The sequence below is a fragment of the Toxorhynchites rutilus genome, chromosome 1 (genome assembly GCF_029784135.1).
Source record: "Toxorhynchites rutilus septentrionalis strain SRP chromosome 1, ASM2978413v1, whole genome shotgun sequence".
Classification (NCBI taxonomy): Eukaryota; Metazoa; Arthropoda; class Insecta; order Diptera; family Culicidae; genus Toxorhynchites; species Toxorhynchites rutilus.
Genome location: NC_073744.1, coordinates 89,940,732 through 89,958,751, shown reverse-complemented (window position 1 = coordinate 89,958,751; position 18,020 = coordinate 89,940,732). Strand labels below are relative to the sequence as shown.

Below are 18,020 nucleotides of genomic sequence, written 5' to 3'. Positions count from 1 at the left end.
TACAGAGACTCTTCGTTTTTGGCGTCATTCGTCATTATATTGACTGCAGTAGTCTGTAGTCTGCAGTAGACTGCAGTAGGACATCAGTTTCCATGATCCAGCTCGCCAGCTTCGCAATACTAGCCTTCTATGGATTCGAAGACACCATACTGCCTATGGCTACAATAGCCCACTCGACAGATGATGCAGACTTTTTAATGACGTGTGTAGATTTTTTTTATTTTGACGTTAATAGAGTAGTTTTCAAGAATAGTATAAAGTGTCCGTAACCAATCTGGGTGACTCTGTGTCAAAGATGTCAATAAATAAATTAAATTAAAGACTAGAAGACTAGCATTGCTTCAATTTGATATGTTGATCATTTGAATCGGTCGGGTAGTTCGAAAGTTATGACTTATTGATGAAAAGTTGTTTTTGGAAAAAAGCGGAGAAAATTATTTTTCGGACCACCCTAAAATGAAAATGGGAGCCTTAATGAAAAAAATAAAAAAACGGTCCAATGTTTTGCGAGAAGGAACAAAACTACTACATTTCACGAAAAACTGAGAGCCACTTTGTCGGCTTTACATGGAATGGCTGTATATAGACATTAGATATTTCCAAAATATCACGATAGGATTATAACTAAAAGTGTTTAATTTTTTAAACCGTACATTGAAGGTCTATAAGGACCTGTGCGTTTATTCGTTGCTAGATCGGGAAAGTAATCACTACGGCTGAGATGTATTTCAATGCTATCCTGATAGCAGAGTGTATTCCATCCAAAGAGTACCTTAACTCATCGGAGGTATCTGGGCAGTTCTTGAGAACCAAAAACTTAAGAAGAGTGGCTAGATGGCTTGGAATGCAGCAGAAAGATGGTGGAATAAATCATTGAAGGAAAGTCCGAAAATTCATTATATTCATGATTTTTGGTCAAACTGATATTGTTGTTTTGCAGGATTTGACGTACATTCGCCCTGGGGACATTTTACGTAGTTCATCAATAAAGGCTCATCATAGGCATTTCTTTCATGAAAAATGCCGAACATTGGTAATAACATTTCAATTTTATAATATAATAATAATATTTCAATTTAACCCTTCTCACGACCAAGGGAAATAAAAAAACATTCTACAAAAATCGTTATCGATTGTTCAAATCGATATTGAATCGATATTTTTCACTGGATGTCGAAATAAAACGTATGTCCAAGGCAGCAAATGTGTTTCTTAACGAATAAAAAAAAGAACTGTCAAACATGGTCCGGTCTGAATTAACACCGACCACATAATAAATGTGTTATGTGCAATGTCCGGTTGTGCTTCACAAGTAAACGAAATTGTTTCGTAGAATATCATAACTAACTATTTATTTTACTATTCTGACAATTTTTATTATGTTTTTGTATCACAAACCAATAAATAAAATACCGATATAATAAACCTAACTCTTCGTTTATTTACTTTTATGGTCCTTACGGAAAAATATTTCCCATGAAATTATAAGAAACCTATACACCTATACATGTTTTTCTGGTGATATTCTCTTACTTTACACCCACAATAGCTAAAATATTGTGTTGTATTGGCATATTTAGTCTTGGATATCTTATGGTCCTGAAAGGGTTAAAATTACCTTGATAAAGTACTGATTCACAAAGGGGGAAACAAATCAAATGTGATAGTGAATGAGAATATACGTTTATTTTTAAGTCTAGTACAGGTAAACTTCTTGGAAGGTTTTAAGAGCCAACAACAAACAAAATCCAATATACGCGCAACCACCTTTATAACCATGCGAAGCTAATACTATTACCGCTGTTCGTTCCAGTCAAAAAGATTGTTTATAGAACGGCCGGAAAACAATAACTTTTGAATATGCGATCGCGCACATTGAGTGCAGCGCTAGCGAATAAGCGGCTGATGATTTTCTGCTGTTCGTTCGCTTCAAATATATTACATACCTTGCACTGAAGTGCTAATCTCCCAACTATATTGACTCATGCTTGGGCGGATCACTATTTTCGTAGTGGTGATCTGAAACTACGATGCGATGTGGTAGTGTATGTGTACCGGCGTGGATAAGTCGGAAATTAATTCACGTTGATGAATAATCTCAGCTGTAAATGGATGTAAGCGAATGAGATTACCAAGCAAAGAAGTTCCAAGTATGCTTGATTCCACCAGTTTTGTTCCTGTAACTAATGTGTTAAAATATTCAACACAACATACTCAAATTGAAAAGCATTGGACGTTATTATTGTACTGCTCTAAATAACGTATGACGAATTAGTAATGTGTAAATTGAATATTAATTACTTGTTCCCTAGTACAAAATGTTGCGTAGTAAAAAACACACAACGTTACATAAACGAATATAATTCATAGAATGAGAGTGGATGGCATGGCAAATCCGAACATGTTTCAAATTATAATTTAAATTTTCAACATAATTTATGTACCATTTCTATTTTACACTCTATCAAGTACCCGAAGCACATAATTCCATTAGGCCTGTGAAATTAAGAGTATACAGGTCCGACTCGATTATATGTGATTTGATTATATACAATTTTGGACTCGATTATATACAGTTTGAATTTTTTTTTATTTCTCAAATAAGAATTATTTCAATAAAAATTTAACATTTTAACGTTAAGGTGAAATTTAAGTGGCTTTTATATGTACAGTGTGGTAAAAATCGTGATTTTTGAAGATTTTGCTTGAATTTTCACCAGGAATTATAAAGCTATAAAGCTTTTTATAAAGCTTTAATTTAATTGTTAGAAACAATCAAATTCAATATGATTTTTTAGGATAAAATTAATGATAACACATTAAAAATTATTAACTTTTAAGTGTTTCACTTCCAAAATGATATTAAAATCCACTAATTCAGTTGTTCCACTACTATATCCTGTACTGAATTTTCTCATCTTTTTTTCGAACATATGCGTAGGAGGATTTTTTTTTCATAAAATTTGATCGCCTATCACCTCATGAGAAAATCTGGATAAATTTTTTTTTTCATGTGAGAAAGGTGTTTTCTGACTCTTTAGGGGAAGAATCAAAAATCAAATTCCTCTTTTATTTTCAAAAAACGAAAAATACATGCATAAAACAAATAAAGAAAAAAATTTTTTTGACTCGATTATATACAGGATATAATCGAGTTCACCCTGTATTGTTGTTTAAAATATCATCTAATTTTAATCCATAATCATTTCTAATCTCAAGCTTAAACATTGAACAGAACATACAGTCGATGATTCAACGGCGTGAAACGATGGTTTGCCATTCACTTCTCGTACCGGAGAGTACAAGAGAAAATCAACGACCGCACTTACCAGTTGTGAGTGGTTCATGGTTGAATATCTTTGCAGATTGCACACATGATTTCTCATACAATTCGTTCTATTCATCTTCTAAGAAAATAAATATAACTTTCCAGGCTGGTATTGTAAAATATAATGATTCAAAGAGATTTCTACTAAAGGGTGTGTCACATCAAATTGCATCACGGAAAAAACGCTGTAGAAATTCGCCCAGTAGACCGATCCTTTTGAAAATTTTAGACAGTAAAATAAAAACTATTAAACAACTTTTGGCATTTTCTTTTTATTCATACTTCGAGCCCAAGCCCGTATGCTCGCACCTTCCTCTTTACCCCGTCCATAAGGTTCTGTACAACGTCAGGTTGTAGTTTTTTTGAACAGTAATCCATTTTCTCTTGAAGTCCGCCTCCGAATTGACAACTTTTGGGTTCTTCCGGAGGGCCTGCTTCATAATCGCCCAATATTTCTCTATTGGGCGAAGCTCCGGCGCGTTGGGCGGGTTCATTTCCTTTGGCACGAAGGTGACCCCGTTGGCTTCGTACCACTCCAACACGTCCTTTGAATAGTGGCCGAAGCGAGATCCGGCCAGAAGATGGTCGGGCCCTCGTGCTGCTTCAATAGTGGTAGTATGCGCTTCTGTAGGCACTTCTTAAGGTAAACCTGCCCGTTTACCGTGCCGGTCATCACGAAGGGGGCGCTCCGCTTTCCGCAAGAGCAGATCGCTTGCCACACCATGTACTTTTTGGCAAACTTGGATAGTTTATGCTTGCGAATCTCCGGAGCGCTGAATTTGTCCTCTGCGGAGAAGAACAACAGGCCCGGCAGCTGACGAAAGTCCACTTTGACGTAGGTTTCGTCGTCCATTACCAGGCAATGCGGCTTCGTCAGCATTTCGGTGTACAGCTCCCGGGCTCGCGTCTTCCCCACCATGTTTTGCCTTTCGTCGCGGTTAGGAGCCTTCTGAACCTTGTATGTACGCAGGCCCTCCCGCTGCTTGGTCCGCTGGACGAATGAACTTGACAAATTCAGCTTATTGGCGACATCCCGGACCGAACTTCTCGGATCACGTCTAAACTGCTTAACTACGCGCTTGTGATCGGAGCATCCATTTTTGCCGTTCTTCACCTTCCGGTCGATGGTTAGGTTCTCGAAGTATCGTTTTAGTACTCTGCTGACCGTGGATTGGACGATTCCCAGCATCTTACCAATGTCCCGATGTGACAACTCCGGATTCTCGAAATGAGTGCGAAGGATTAATTCACGACGCTCTTTTTCGTTCGACGACATTTTTCCAAATTTACGAAAAATTGACAGTAAAGCATGGCCAACGTGATCTATACACTCTTATCTGATTATAAGCGAAAGCTGAAGATATAATTCCTAAAAATTAAATTTCTACAGCGTTTTTTCCGTGATGCAATTTGATGTGACACACCCTTTATATTGTATTCAGTGAAAAGATGTCTTTCCGATTCCCATTTCTGCATGAAGCACTCTAAGAGTGTCCCACTTAAATATCCATCTCGTTTATCATTACATTATAAGCATTATCTCCTGCGGCGAAGACATGTTTAAACTGTCATTCAAATTGGAGATAATGATAATGCAATAATGCAATATTCGCAATTTTGCTGGCGGACTCCACTAAGAAATTCTCCTTTAACTTAGTGTGATTTGGTGGTGTTTCAGAAAACATTTTATGAGTGGGACTGAACTTGAAATGATTTGTTTCGAGCAATTTCACAACCCTGCTGAGCGACTAGTGCGAGTCAGGCTTGATGTTGTAGCTCATCACGAGTGAGATTCGATTTGAAGGGTCAATGAAAAATTTCCACCATTGTAGGAGAATGAACCGGAGATGCCAACATAATATTAATACAGTATGGATGTAACGTCGCTCATAGTGTGCAAGTACCATATCCGCCGTAATTTTACCGTAAATGCTTTTTTAAATAAGAATCTCAAATTATGTTGCCAAATACTTATTATTCGTGATGTTTTGACGTAGGACTACGTCTTTCATTCCTATACCGGGGTGTAAAATCAAAGTTTCGAAAACGAAAGCGTTACACTGGAGACCGAGATTTTGAGCGTTGATAGCTTCTAAATAACTGAACGAAATGGTATGATAAACACTTCATTCGAAAGATAAAATGTCTACGTGTTATATACTTGTTGCTTTTTCATCCAAAAACTTGTTTCAATAGTCTTAAAATTGTTTTCAAAACAGGCTATTGAAATCACCAATTGGTATATAAGCGAGCGCCGCTCGGAAGTCCACTCAGTTATAATTGAGCAGTGATTAGAGCATGTTGTCGCTGCTGTGGTGGAGCTGGTGGTGAAGTTCATCATGAAAGCGCTGATGAATGGTGTCACCAAGAGACTTTTGATGCACCTTAGGCCAGAAGGGAATACATCAGGAGGAGAGTGATGCCACAAACGGTTCCGTTTGAGACATCGGAGCAGCCGCCGCACACACACATACACGCGCGGAACTTTTCTCGTTTGGATGTCATCCAGCATCGAGAAGATTCCTGAAACGCATTCAGTTTGGAACTGTGAGGAATCGCAGAAAAGCCGATCCATCAGAAGAAGAAGAGAAGACGACCGAGAGGGTATCAGCATCGAAAAACGTTTCCGCTTGAGACATCGAAGCAGCCGCCACACACACATATATACGTGCGGAACTTCTTTCGTTTAAATGCCATCCAGCATCGAGAAGATTCCGGAAACATATTATCGTTGTTGAAAAATAATCTGCCAGTTCCCCATGGGAATTAAAAAATACATTCATGCGAAAGAGTTTTTTTAATGTTTTCTAACATATAACGCTGCGACCAAATACATTTGGTTTTGTGATTTTTCAATCAAGTGCAATTAACAGATGCTTTACATAAAACATATAACACTGCGACCAAATACATTTGGATTTTTTGATTTTTCAATCAAGTGCATTTAGCAGGAAAGCTTCTGAAGATTATTCTTCCCCATCAGTAGGATATGTTCGCTTTCAATATTGGATGCGCGCGCAACGGAAAATGTTTCGCATCGCGAAAAACATAATTCGCCGAAAGTTTCAAACTCAGAGAGTTCATTCGCCTCTAGTTTGCCTTCCAAATTGCCATCGTAAACCACACCTTCTTTAACCATACTTAAGCGATATTCTGGTGGTGAAACGCATTCATTTTTCGTGAGGACATCGACAAGACAACATCGTTATTGAACGAGCTGAACGAGCGGAACGAGCTGGACGAGCTGGACGGCGAGGGATCGAGGGATTCATCACCTGGCCTGACCTGACCTGAAACGCATTCAGTTTGTTTCGAACTGTGAGAGAGCGCAAAAAAGCCGATCCATCAGGAGAAAAGAAGGCGACCAAGAGAGTACCAGTATCGAAAATTGGTTCCGTTTGAAGCATCAGAGCACCCACCACACACACATACCCATACACACACATTACATAGATCTTGTTATAACTTTATTTCTACTAATTGTTTCGTTTCAGATCCGTACATGGGCTCACCAATCAAACCATCCGGCAATCACTCATTTCAGGTCCACATGACACCAAACCGGTTCTTTTCAGGACCACTTCACAACTGTGAAAGAATTCAATTGAAGTTTTCTAAATATATATGATAATTTCATACATATACTCATCCGCTCACAGATTTACAAGAACGTACAGCAATCTTGCAATTTATTCATTCATCCATTCATCAATTCTTAGATTCAGATGCAATTTCAAACAAATGATCACTAAATTAACGATAGTCCTACGTAACCCTTGCGGTTATACCACAGATATAACCCACTTCCTGTTTTTATAATAAGTATAGTTATCTAATCATGTTGTTAAATTGCTATTTGTGATGTTTTTGAGGCACTCCCATTATGTTGCCAAATATTTGAACTACGACATTTTAAATAATACTTTCAACTCTAGTATTGATTTTCGATCGTTCAAATTTTCAATCAAAAATATCGCGCTTTTCCCCTTCGCATCGCCTCTTATTTAGTTTTTTGGTGGAACCGAGTTGAAAAATTAACTCTGCGTATCCGAAAACATAGATTTTGATACCACACATAATAAAAACTGAAAATTTGGAACTTTGCCATCTTGTGGAATGCATTGTCAAATGCTCCGTCGATATCTAAGAACGCGACTAGTAGCAACTCTTTGACTTCAATTGTTTTTTCAATTTTCGTTACTAGTGTATGAAGTGCTGTTACTGTTGATTTCCTGTAAATTGGAATTTACTGAATAGTGCCAACTTCAAATATTGCGATTTGATATAGTCATCAATTAGTTTCTCCATTAATTTCAGCATAAATGACGAAAGACTAATAGGCCTAAACTATTTTGAATTTTTTTAAATATTTTTTTTTATTAGCTTTAGGAATAAAAACAACCCGAATTTATCGCCAATTCATTGGAATATAGTTCAATTGTAAGCTAGTTTTGAACATTTCAGTTAAGCAGGGCACTACAGATCCTCCACTTTTCTGGATCATCACCGGACGGATCTCATCATTACCCGGCGATTTAAAAGGATCAAATGAATTTATTGCCCATTCGACTCTTGCATGAGTGAAAATACAACTCGCTAGATCTTGCTTCTCTTCACTTATCATTTAACGATTTATTTGCACCATGTCACATGCCGTTTATATCAATTTTGTATTTGCTAATAAAGAACCTCGAAGAAAACAACAATCCGTTTCATCACTAGTCGATATACTTCAACAAGTAATGTTCGGTACTCTAGCTCTTGGCTCTTGGCTAGCTCAGCTCTTGAACAGGATAAAGTTATCGGAAGAAAGACTTTTCAAGCTGTGCATTAAAGATTGAATAAACTTTAGAGCTTTCCGGACAACTCCAACTAGGTGCCTGGAAATTTCCAATCGGCCGATTTAAATTCGATTTATCAAGAATCGATCGTGTTATAAGCATTTGAAGTCGTCTATGTTTCAATTACATATTCTGTTATTATTTTTTTCATAACCTGTAACTTCATGTAAAACAGAAAAGCAGAAACTCTACAGATAGTTTTTAACTGTACTCGAAAATACGAAGAATTATCAATTATAATAATAATGCAACTACATTTTCAAATTCAAATAATTCGAATTGTTTCTGCGTCTGGTATATGTCACGTTAATGAGATATTGGACGTTCCTCTGAGAGTCCTTTCGATTTCCGATCATTGTTCGAATCAACGATAAGAATAAATTACAATTATCTATTTTTTTCTATTCAGTCAAATACTATATAACAATTATCAACTCGAATCATCACTCACCTTTTGGGATCCATTTGATTCTTTGAGCCCCATCTATGCTTCCGTAACAGATTCATTTTGAAACTGAAGTACTTTTTCCAGTTGCTCTCCTCTTCTTCGTCATAGTTGTAGGTGAAGAAGCTCCCTCCTCCACTCGTAAGAAAATTGTTCGATCTGCGCTGACGCACTTTCTCTCGAGAACCAAAGAAAATCAAACGATCGCGAGCTCCCCGACGCCTACTCAGTTCATGTAAATTGTTTTCACTTTTACTATAATTCGATCGAACATCTACCGTTGACTGACCACCGTACTGATTCCGACTGCCGACAAACAAATTCTGGATGCTTCCACTAAGTCTACTGTACAAACTCGAATTATTAGGTGTTACTGTATGGAGTCGGTTCGGATCGATTGAACTTCGGTTCGGAACGTTTGAGTATAGCTTTTTTTGGTTGGTAAAATTTTCCGATGTATGAAGATCATCCACATTGCTGCGGAACATTATAGAGTTGGAATCAATGGCGCTTTCGGGATATTGGTGATATCGGATAAAGTGTGCATTTTGTGAGTAATTCGCATCGGATATTACTTCTGAAGAGTTTGTCGCATAAATTGGCAGAGATCGCCTGTAGTCACCGGGATCAGTATACAATTCAGCTCCTGATGGCCACTGCTGGAAAGGTTACATATAATCAAAATATTTTTTAAACACATCATTATGAATATAACACTGCTACAAGCTATACAAGTAATGAACTTTAAAACAAGAGTCGAACAGCGCAATTGAACATTAGCAATTGTTCAATGGTATGATTTTGTCTGTTAAAGCGCAAAAGTTTGGCAAATAGTTGCGCCTAACCAACAACTTTTTTCGCAGACATGTGGATTCACCAATATGTGTACATACCATACTCGGCTTACCTTGAAATGTTCCGGAGGCATCGTTATCCGTTTGTTAAATGGAGTACATATTTTCCGTTTGAATGGCCTTCGCGCTTGATCGTTTATGTCCAGTACCAGATAGGCTTGTTGTTGTTCTTTCGGCGAAATATTCACTTCATTCACTTGTTCATACTCATCTTCTTCCCTAGGCGTTACGAATGGATTGACGCGGCCGATTTTGCGCTGTGCATATTTTTTGGAAAACGATTGATCCTCTGTTCTGGTTTCCATATGGTTCAACATTGATTTTCGGGATGATTGCGTAGCACTGTGCACCGATCTGTTTTTATGAGTTTTCCACGTTTCACTAATATTTTCGCGAGAAAACAAATTGTTTTTCCTAAATAGCGGCGGATCATTCGATAAATCATTTCCAATGGCCACGCCAGTCGCTGGTCGCTCGCGGTATTGATTTACTTTGTTTGAATCAATATGATCGAGACTTCTTCGACGAGCATCATCAAGGGGTGAGCGAGAAATTAAACTATGTGACATTGGAACCTCCATGCCGCAACAGTTACACATCCCACAAAATATATAATGATGGTTTTCATTAATAATGTTCAGTCGCTCGTTAATGGAACCGATTGTGATTCCTTGATGGGGTAAATGCTGAGATCTGAAATGAATAAATGAAGACAAGAAGTTCGATCAAGGGAATTTAAAAATCCATCGAACACTGAAAATGTGAATAACTCTTTATCAAACTAGAGCGATGATTATAAGCGATTGCATAGCCATTAGCTTACACTGATTATTGCCGTCAAAAAAGTAAAGGAATGTGCTTCCGAAACGATTCAAATATGACTGTTTAAGCTTACTGCAGTGGTGCTGCGATGCCTAACAATCGATTGGCGCGCATTGTATTTGCACATATTCAGTTAACTGCGTGAACTTCCGCCCTTGTTGTTATCAGTCAGTTATTGCTTGTAGAGGGCAACTGCAGGCAAGTGTTCCGTCGAATTGAACGAAAATTTGATGCATACATTCCAGTTAGTAAAAATGATTATTAATTTAGTTGTATGCGTTCGAGTATGTACAATTACAAAGTGAGGAAACGAGAGTAAGTGTAAAAGTATCAAAAAGTTTAAATCAATATTTGAGTACATTGGAAAATCAAATTAAACGGATATAACTAATATGAAGAGAATACAGAGCACTATAAAATAGAATATCAAAAAATGATACCACAATAGATCAAACTAATGGAAGTGGATCAAGGATCCTCCTGCCAAAGAAGAACAAAGATACGATCCAGAGTAAATTAGTTTGTCTCCTAATGAGGATAGAGGCTCAGAAAACCTTAGCAATGTCGGCTTTGTCTTCACGTTGATACAACGTTTACGCATCTTTGGTTTATGCATTTTTAAGAATAGTTAGAGTTGAAACAATTTCATATTCTCAATCGGACAAACTCTTTTCGTGGGACTTTTGAGGGTTCCGCCCTTCCAAATTACGTTGCAATAGGGGCACTTCGTTTACCTGTTCGGTTATTTGTACCCCGGGTAATGAAATGCAACAAATGTATGCAACTCGGTCACACGGCCGCCTATTGTTGCAATAAAAAACGTTGCGCAGATTGTGAAGAGAGCCATGATGAGAATCCCTGCGCGAATGAGCGCAAGTGTTTTCATTGCGGCGGGACTCCTCATGATTTTACTCAATGCCCGGTGTACATACAACAAGGGGAAAAACTCAAGCGTTCCTTAAAGGAACGTTCCAAGCGGACTTTTGCAGAAATGCTTAAGAGTTCCGTGCCAACGACACAGGACAATCCCTACTCCATTCTGCAGAACGACGAGCCTGTTGCTGACGCTCCCAATGCAGGATGTTCCGGTACATCGCAAGGTGCCATCGGGAAAAGAAAAATTACTTCTTTTCCATCATTCCCCAGAAAGAATACCGAAACTTCCCAAGTTGGAATGAAGCCTCGAACTGAACGTGCTGAGAATAGGCCGAAGTAAGTACCTCCCGGTTTACGTGGTCATGCTACCAACCAGGGGTTCTCAGCTCTTCCCGGAACAACAACGAACAAGTCTGTTCCATTTTCGCGGTCGAAGCAACAGCCACTAGCTGGCCTGCTTGCGCTTTCAGACCTTGTGGATAACATTTTAAATGCTTTAAATGTAAATGGTCCTCTTAAAAGCATAGTATTATGTTTGCTTCCGGTTGTGAGAACATTTTTCAAAGAAAAATGTGGCTTTTTAGCAGCGTTCATTTCCCTCGATGCCTAATTCAGCGCAAGATGTCAAGGATTTGCCCACTGTCATACAGTGGAATTGCAGAAGCATCATCCCTAAACTAGACCAATTTAAATTTTTAGTTCACAGTTCTAACTGTGATGTATTTTCTCTCTGTGAAACATGGCTTTGTTCAGCCGACGAGCTGAATTTTCACGATTTCAACATTATTCGCCTCGATCGTAACGACTCGTTTGGTGGCGTACTATTGGGGATCAAAAAACGTCACTCCTTCTATAGAGTCACTATCCCATCGATTACAGGCATTGAAGTTGTCACTTGCCAGATACAAATCAATGGCAAAGAACTCTGCATTGCTTCGATATATATTCTTCCCAGGACTACGGTAGGCCGCCATCAGTTCTTTGATATTATCGAGGCATTGCCGGAGCCGCGGTTAATCTTAGGTGACTTCCACTCCCATGGAACAGCATGGGGGTCACTCTACTTCAACATGACAGTTTTAAATACTGGGAAAGCAACTAGGATAGCCAACCCTCCTGCACGGGCAAGCATGCTAGACATATCTCTCTGCTCTTCTTCATTATCCCTGGATTGCACATGGAAGGTAATCCAAGATCCCCACGGTAGTGATCACCTACCAATAATTTTATCGATCGCCAATGAATCAAAATCTAGTGAGTCAGTCGATATTGCGTATGACCTCACGAAGAATATTGACTGGAGAAAATTTGCGGAATTAATATCTGAAGCAATCATTTCGATGCATGAACTTCCTCCCCTTGAAGAGTATAACTTTATATCAAGTTTGATTTACGATAGCGCACTTCAAGCTCAAAAGAAACGTGTACCCGCTACCACTTTTCGACGTCGCCCTCCTTCACTTTGGTGGGATAAGGAGTGCTCAAAGGTCTATCTTAAAAAATCATCCGCTTTCAAAAAATTCAAGAAAACTGGATTAGTGAAATGGTTTCGAAAGTACCAAGATCTAGAAATCAAACTAAAAGGTTTGATTAAAGCAAAAAAGCGTGGATATTGGCGGAAATTCGTCAATGGTTTGTCAAGGGAGACCGCTATGAGTACTCTTTGGAATACGGCTAGGAGAATGCGTAGCTGGAACCATACCAATGAAAGTGAGGAATACTCTGACCGTTGGATTTTTAAATTTGCAAGGAAGGTTTGTCCCGATTCTGTTCCTGCACAAAGCGTCGTACGCGATATTCCGCTCCAATGCGATTATGAGAATTTTTCGATAGTAGAATTCTCAATTGCCCTCCTCTCATGTAACAGTTCAGCTCCGGGGTCGGACAAGATTAAATTCAACTTGTTGAAGAATCTTCCCGACTTGGCAAAACAGCATTTGCTGAACTTGTCCAACAAGTTTGTGGAGCTGAATATTGTCCCACATGACTGGAGACAAGTGAGAGTGATAGCCATACGAAAACCCAACAAGCCGGCTTGCGATCACAATTCGTATAGACCGATTGCAATGTTATCCTGTATTCGTAAATTGTTAGAGAAAATGAGTCTACTTCGTTTGGACAAGTGGAACAATTTGCTGTCAAATACGCAGTTTGGCTTCCGCCGAGGTAAATGGACGAACGATTGTCTCGCGCTGCTATCTTCTGAAATCCAAATCGCATTTGCTCGCAAAGAACAAATGGCTTCCGTTTTCTTCGATATCAAAGGAGCATTTGATTCAGTTTCCATGGAAATTCTCTCAGAGAATCTTCATAATCGCGGACTTTCGCCAATTCTGAATAATTTCCTGTACAATTTACTCTCAGAAAAGCACATGTTTTTCAATCATGGCAGCTTGAAATTTTCTCGATACAGTTTTATGGCTCCACAAGGCTCCTGCCTAAGCCCCCTCTTGTATAGTTTTCACGTCAATGATATGGATGATTGTCTAACTAGAAACTGCACGCTGAGACAACTTGCAGACGATGGAGTTATTTCCATCACGGGTACTAATCTCGCCGTTCTGCAAAAACCATTGCAAGATACCCTGAACAACCTGTTCACGTGGGCTCTCAAGCTGGGTATCGAATTCTCTACGGAGAAAACCGAAATGGTCGTTTTTTTCTAGGAAGCACGAACCCGCCCAATTCCAGCTTCACCTATCCGGCAAAGCGATCAGGCACTCGAGGTTTTTCAAATACCTTGGAGTATATTTTGACTCTAAATGTACCTGGGGAATACACACTGCGTATTTGAAACAGGAATGCCAGCAAAGAATCAATTTTCTCCAAACAATAACCGGAACCTGATGGGGCGCCCATCCAGGAGACCTCATTCAGTTGTACAAAACAACGATATTATCAGTGTTAGAATATGGCAGTTTTTGCTTCCGATCAGCTGCCAGGATTCATATTCTCAAGCTGGAGAGAATACAATATCGTTGCTTGCGTATATCCATGGGGTGTTTGCATTCGACACATACGATGAGTCTCGAAGTCTTGGCAGGAGTACCCCCGCTTACTCTTCGGTTCACAGAATTATCCTACAGATTTCTCATCCGTTGCAAGATCATGAATCCATTGGTGATTGATAACTTCGAAAATCTACTCCAACTGACTCCTCAGTCAAGTTTTATGTCTTTATACCATGAGTACCTTACCCATGAAGTGCACCCTTCACCGGGCATCTCCAACCAAGTTTGCTTACCATACTTTTGCAATTCCTCTGTCAATTTTGATCTGTCCATGCGACAAAAGATCCATGGAATCCCACATCATCTACGCTCCGATTATATTCCTCCGATATTTTCGGCAGAATATGGGAAAGCTAGATCTGATAAAATGTTCTTTACTGACGGTTCATGCATAAACGGGTCCACTGGCTTCGGCATCTTCAATGAAAATTCCAGTGCCTCTTTCAAACTCAAAGATCCTTGTTCCGTGTATGTCGCTGAACTGGGTGCGATTCCGGGGAATGAGAAAGCGGACTCGCTAGCTAAGGTGGGGGCTTTAGAAGGGACACTTTTTGAAAGGCAAATTGCTTATAATGAATTTTTCCACATTCCTCATCAGTATACGATCGTTAGTAGGCAGCGCATGTGGAGTGAAAATGAGTTCGGTCGTTGGTTACACACGATTATCCCTAAGGTCTCGACGAGTGCTTGATTTAAGGGATTGAATGTAGGTCGTGATTTCATTCGCGTGATATCTCAGCTCATGTCCAATCATTACAACCTAAACGCGCATCTCTATCGCATTGGGCTCGCAGCAAACAATCTTTGTGATTGTGGCGATGGCTACCACGACATCGAGCATGTTGTCTGGTCGTGTATCCGGTTCCATACTGCTCGCTCTCAGCTCTCTAGAGCACTGAGAGCACAAGGCAGACAATCGGAGATCCCCGTCCGGGATATCTTAGGTAGCCGTGATCCTGATCTTCTGCTTCATCTATACCTGTTCGTCAGAAACGCCGATGTCAACGTTTAATGATGTTTCCTTCGTTGTGTCCCCGTTTCATATCCCTCCTATCCGATCTATAAACTTTTACTTAGTCACGGCCATACATACACACACTCATTACAGATACACGGGCCAAAGGTTGTGCAGTCCACTGATGATTCAACAAGAGCCAAAGGTTGTACCGCTCATGACAACTCTACACGAGCTGATGATTGCGCCGGCTAGTGACCATTCTATCCTGGATTCCTCGAGTCGAGAAGACACACCACGCTAGATATGGGGTACAGACTAGGGGGCGTTGCTGATTAATGGTCAGCTGCATCCCAATAGGAAGTATCCCGTGTCGGGCACACGTACAGAGCATTGGAGACAGCAACAACCCAATTACGAGAACACTTGTAATACTAACCTCGAGCCGACCGCGAGTAATCGGTTATATATTACTAACATATATAATAAGAAAAACTGTCAAAATATTGTACTCCCGGCCCCGTCAGGCTAACGCCATATGAGCCTTGATAATAATATATATTTTGAAAAAAAAATTTCATCGATGGATAAGATCGCGTATTCTCTCAACAACTCTCTCAATAAACGTCAAGCACTTCCCAGAATTATCAATCATACAGAAACCAGTTTGTCCAGGAAAAAACGAGCTACAGGTCGGACTCGATTATATGTGATTCGATTGTATACAATTTTGGACTCGATTATATACAGTTTGAAATTTTTTTTTTCTTTCATATTTTAAATATGGCTTATTTCAAGAAGAAATGTAACCTTTCAACATTAAGGTGAAGTTTTAGTGGCTATTACATGTACAGTGAGGTAAAAATCTTGATTTATGAAGATTTTGGTTGAATTTTCACCAGGAATCGTTTATATCGATATTGCAGCCAAATTAAGAAAGATAGAAGTTGGGCATCAAAGAACAAATTGTAGAGCGGTTAAAGAACTCAATTGATAGAAACAATCTAGTTTAATATAATGTTTCAGGATAAAATAAATAATAACATATTAAAAATTATTAACTTTTAAGTTTTTCACTTCCAAAATGGTCATTAAATCCACTAATTTAGTTGTTCCACTACTATATCCTGTACTTAATTTTCTCATATTTCAAATGGAAGCATCAGAAACGTCTTCCGAAGCGTACTTTCTAATGTAGAACTAGTTTGAGGCAACACATTCAAAAACAAAAAAAAAAGCACGTAAACAAACAAGTTTTTTTTGACTAGATTATATACAGATTCGATTATATACAGTAAAAAGAAATCAAAAACTGTATATAAACGAGTATGCGCTGTACTTATTATGATCTTGTTTTTTATCCAAAAAATCTCTTCGCGATTTGTGCGTATAATCTATGTATATATATCCTAGCTGAGCAGGCAAACGTTGTTCTGCCAAATAAATTATTTCTAGTGAATATTTTGGGTGTTGAATAAAACACACTAATGTATTGTAAGTGTGTTTGAATATTTTAACGATCTTTAAAATAAATCGAATGTGACCGATAAAAAAACGAATTAAATGATTTGAACGAAAGGTTATATGATGATTCTTGGTGTATTTCATTAACGTAACTGACATGTTTGATCTCTTAAAAGTTAAACGTCAACTGAAAAAAGTAATATAAGTTTGTCGTAAAGTAGAAAAAATGAAATATAGAAAATCAATATTTATTGCTGTCTACTTGTTAGAAAATACGTGCATATGATTTTCAACATGGCTTAGTTTATAACAGCTTGGTCTCGTTCATAAATTGGAAAATAGTGATACGCCAGCTAACTAACTCGTCGGAGATGCTCTCTGCTTTAGATGAATTGATGTTACTTGTGTATTTGTAGATGGATGTTCAATGAAGCGGAATGAGCTCGAATATTTCAATATAGAAATATTCGAGCTCATTCGTTCGAGAACTCGCGAGCTGATCGGACAAGTTTGAGAATCGATCCGATAACGGTGTTTTTTTTCACGCAGATCTATATTGTGCTTTTTTTCATCAGTGCTTGCGAGTGAAGCGAGCTCAATTAAAAGTGGTGCACGATCGAGACGCTGAGGATCCAGTTCAGATCAACACACATTCATCACACGCTACACAGCAGCGGCAAGTAGAAGTTTATTTTCTATTGTTCCATATATCATTCCTTCAACCTCCTGTGTACGATTTACACCATTGTCCAACATTGTATTTACCAAATCGGCAAGCGTTGGCATTAGGGGTGTACATCTTTCTTACATTACCGTTGAACTTTTGTTGAAACTTTTTTTCATTTTTGAATTTTATACAATAAAAAATTGAAATAAATATAATTTATATATACCTTGAATACAAATATAATTTATTTACTCATTTATTTTTTTCTATTTTTTATTCTTATTCTACACTGTTCACATCGAACAGGTGACTAATTCATTATTATGGCTGAGGGTGGGGAGGATCCCCCATCCACGTCATTGAATGTTTCTGATGCTGACCCACCTCCTGAAGAGCAGGAGGATGAAGCAGACGTTGAGGAGGAAAATTCTGTGTATGAAGTAGAAAGTTCTGAAGATGAGGAAATTGATGAAAAACATGATTTTCGTCTAAAGGAATACCCGGAGGGATTCAAAGGTCCATTCATTGTATACTTTAGACGAAAATCAAAACCTCTTAATGTCATTCGCATCTCAAAAGAACTAACGCAGAAATTTTCCAAAGTTACTGAAATTACTCGGATGGGGCCAGACAAATTACGAGTTGTCGTGGCAACTCGGTCACACGGCCGCCTATTGTTGCAATAAAAAACGTTGCGCAGATTGTGGAGAGAGCCATGATGAGAATCCTTGCGCGAAAGAGCACAAGTGTCTTCATT

At 38.6% G+C, this 18,020-nt stretch overlaps 2 protein-coding genes across 5 annotated transcripts in view; one reads left to right on the top strand and one right to left on the bottom strand.

Moving 5' to 3' along the window:
• LOC129763178 (protein unc-13 homolog 4B) overlaps positions 1-18,020 on the bottom strand; it is a 126,432-nt gene that overhangs the window by 85,446 nt on the left and 22,966 nt on the right. For 2 of the 4 annotated variants that reach the window (XM_055761989.1, XM_055761990.1), the window contains exons 3-4: positions 9,522-10,161; positions 8,621-9,273 (exon numbers count right to left, since the gene is read on the bottom strand). In XM_055761989.1, coding sequence (XP_055617964.1) covers positions 8,621-9,273; positions 9,522-10,161 — 1,293 coding nt within the window. Of the gene's footprint in view, positions 1-8,620; positions 9,274-9,521; positions 10,162-10,291; positions 10,432-18,020 lie in introns of those variants that run through there. The other 2 variants (XM_055761992.1, XM_055761991.1) reach the window with 2 other exon arrangements.
• LOC129763179 (cilia- and flagella-associated protein 43) overlaps positions 10,477-18,020 on the top strand; it is a 90,117-nt gene continuing 82,573 nt past the window's right edge. Inside the window, exon 1 of the mRNA XM_055762001.1 lies at positions 10,477-10,605. Within this exon, the coding sequence (XP_055617976.1) occupies positions 10,565-10,605 (41 nt within the window). The 5' untranslated portion in view covers positions 10,477-10,564. The remainder of the gene's footprint in view (positions 10,606-18,020) is intronic.